Raw genomic sequence first — 3,364 nt, 5'->3', positions numbered from 1 at the left:
AAAATTAACGTAAACACTTTAAAAATAAAATAAAAACATAATAAATTTTAAAAATAAGACAAAGAAATAAAATTATAATTTAGTCGAAATAAATTATCACAACGCCAGATTATCGATCAAGTTACATTTAGTTACTTTTTTTTTAAAGACATGACTAGTTTGATAAATATTGTAGTTTTAAAAAATAAATTATATATAAATGGAAATAAAAAATGTAATGGATACCCATTGCGTGGTTGGGAGTAGTTATCTCGTATCTGAACCGTCCTATATATAAACTTGACCCACTTTAGGTTCCTATTTTTCTCATTCATCGCTAATTCAATTCCTTCACCTTCTGCTTTCTTTCCCTCTCGCAATTTGCAACTCGCAACATTAGGTATTTTCCTCATTCTTCTTCTTTTTCAATTTGATCGCTCTTTTTGTTTTATCTTTGCTTCGTCGGTTTCCTTGCATTAATCACGCGCCATGCGTAAACAAGTTCGTAACTTTAACCCCTTGCCTTTTCTGAATGACAATTTTCTTTCATACCCAGTTACTAGTTTCTATGTTGGGCGTGTTATTGGTTCTTTGTTGACGTAACGGTGCAATAGCGGATTTGAGGATTTTTCTCTTGTATCAGCTGTTTGCATGATCAGTTCTTAGCTTCTGTTTCATTCTTTTAATGAGATTTAATGAATCTTTTTTCCTATTTTAAAAACCGGGTTTCATTTGTTTGTTATTAAAAGTTATGTCACTGTTACCTCGTATTCGTTATTATTCTTTAGTTTCTGGGTTAGGGGCAGGTTAGGTTAACCTTCAGTTTCGTGGATTTCTTGTAGGCATGTCCCTTCAAATACATATATGAACCCATTTGAATATGTTGTATAAATTAATGAACTTTTTCGAGATTGAATGCATTGGAACAACATTGATGTAATGACATGTGAGGGAATTAAATTATGCATATTCTTTGACTTCTTGGGTCTATACTGATTATATACAAGGAGAGTGGTTTGTGGTAATTATTGGACATGACATGTGAATTTGTATTTGATACATTCTAGTTATGCAGAACTTTAGTTCTTTTCTTTGTATGGTACTATGTACTGTGTCCTCTGGTTCCTTTATTTGTATGGTATTGGTATGTGTGCGTGTGTGCATGTGTGTATGCATATTCCAAGAACATTCATTCATTAGACTAAGCTTCATTTGGTCGTTGGAACGTGATGGGTAGCGGTGTTTAGCTTAATGATTATGCACACAGAATAATACAGATTTCATGATTTCCCTTTCCTGGCCTGTGTTTGCTTTGATGACCATAGAACCATTGATGATATCATATAAATATTGGGGAATCAAAGGTGCCGTGGAAAGGTGATTGTTGCAGTAAAATTTTGTATCCATGTATAATTAGCAATGGGTCTAATTGTGTGAGCGAGGAGTGTAGATAAGGAGCAACGGTTGGAAAAAACATGACTGAGACCACTTGTAATTTCCATTGTTAATTGTTACAGAATAGGTATATAGAATCAACATCTAGCCTTCATCTTAAAGCATAAGCTTTAAGAAGAGTTGAACCTTGACTGGCTGACAGCTTTCTAGTGTTATTATAACTTCAGGAAATCTTGCCCTTTTGAAATATTTTATTGCATGACAAGATATTGATAGTAAATATGGTAATAAATTGAATGAAGGGCTGCATAATGGGATCAGTACGTTTCTAACGTCTGTGTATGTCTTTGTTCAATAAAAAGTTATATTTATTTTGGTCTACTTCATATTTTCTCAGACCGAGAACAATAGCATCTTTGGAAATGTGAGTTGGTGCATATCATTTCTAATGTTGAGTATGTTTAATTTTTTCCAGTGCTTGGTGATTGATTACCTAAGAAGGACTTTGTTTGTTACTAGTAACCAAGGGCAAGTTTCATGTCTGAATTCGACACAAACATCCCAACTGCTTTTGGTGGGTGCTGAATATCTCAGTTCATATGTATATATAGTTTTTTTTTATTTGGTATCAAAAAATTCAATTAGACTGAAACCAGATGACAATTTCTTGCCAACAATTTATCATTGGATTCTGATGTGGTTTGACAATTGAATAGATCCCTTTGCTGAGGCAAATGCTGAGGACTCAGGTGCTGGGACAAAAGAGTATGTTCATGTCCGTGTACAACAGCGTAACGGAAGGAAAAGCCTAACAACTGTTCAAGGATTGAAGAAAGAGTACAGCTATAGCAAGATACTCAAAGACTTAAAGAAAGAATTTTGCTGTAATGGTACTGTTGTTCAAGACCCTGAGTTGGGCCAGGTTTGTGTGTTGTTCTCTCCGTCGTAAATAATGCACCATCTAATTATTCTTTGCTGTGTCATCGTAGGAGACTGAAATAACATGCTATTTCTCATCCAGTGAACTTTTTTGGCTCTCCCTTGATATGGACATTCTTAATCAGGATGTCTCTTATCCTTATCAATGATAGTCTAAACATCAATTTTGTATGGATGCAGGTCATACAACTTCAGGGAGATCAAAGGAAGAATGTTTCTACTTTCCTTGTGCAGGTAAACATTCTTATTACTTATATTACTTAATTATAATGTGGTTGTTGTTCTATACTATAAAGTTATATTCTAATTTCTAAATTACAAACAGGCTGGCATAGTAAAGAAGGAACATATCAAGATTCATGGTTTCTAAGGTCTAACCATCGGTGGCAATTTATCTTCATGCTAAATATACATAGCCTTGCTTACTACATTACCACCAGCAGCTGCTTATAAATCTGAATTCAAGGGAATATCAGTCACTGCAACATTCTGTTATATGTAATCTGCTGTGGTTCTGTTTTCCTTATTCTGGATAGTTATTACTGGGTTATGTGGCAACGATAATATGTCTGCTTCTAAGACAACTGTCTTGAATAAATTTTTTATTATTATTCCGCCTGTTTTTGTTGCTTTTTATTTTGGGCCCTAGACGTGCCAACTGCCAAATGTTTTAACTGTTGTGCTTGTGGGAACTCAATATATATATATATATATATATATATATATATATATATAAATTATAATTATAATACAGGAGACTTTGAGATAGAAACCAACCAGCTCAAGGAAAAGGACAAAAACTATAATTAAAATAAAAGAGAAAATGAAAGAAAGAAACTTTTGAATTTTTACTAATGTTTGTTTTTTGTACCTCAAATATAATATAAATTTGTTTTTATCCCAAGTTAAAATTATTATTTTTAGTTGTAATTAAAAAAATTATTGTATTTACCCAAACATGGTTAGTGAATCTGTTGCACAAAATATATTTATTATTGAATTTGCCATATGAATTTGAAAATATCATATCAAAATTCAATTCCAGTTGATC

At 32.7% G+C, this 3,364-nt stretch overlaps 1 protein-coding gene across 1 annotated transcript; it reads left to right on the top strand.

Moving 5' to 3' along the window:
• The first annotated feature begins 221 nt into the window (after positions 1–221).
• Positions 222–2,927, top strand: LOC109790425 (protein translation factor SUI1 homolog). Its single transcript, XM_020349571.3, has 5 exons — positions 222–379; positions 1,850–1,948; positions 2,091–2,296; positions 2,494–2,547; positions 2,639–2,927. The coding sequence occupies exons 2-5, from the start codon at positions 1,912–1,914 to the stop codon at positions 2,681–2,683; spliced, it is 342 nt and encodes a 113-aa protein (XP_020205160.1). The 5' UTR covers positions 222–379; positions 1,850–1,911; the 3' UTR covers positions 2,684–2,927.
• Positions 2,928–3,364: the final 437 nt, after the last annotated feature.

This window comes from Cajanus cajan, chromosome 8 (genome assembly GCF_000230855.2).
Source record: "Cajanus cajan strain Asha chromosome 8, NIPB_CcT2T_4, whole genome shotgun sequence".
NCBI lineage: Eukaryota > Viridiplantae > Streptophyta > Magnoliopsida > Fabales > Fabaceae > Cajanus > Cajanus cajan.
The sequence above is the reverse complement of the archived record's forward strand: the minus strand, read 5'-3'. Positions and strand labels throughout refer to the sequence as shown.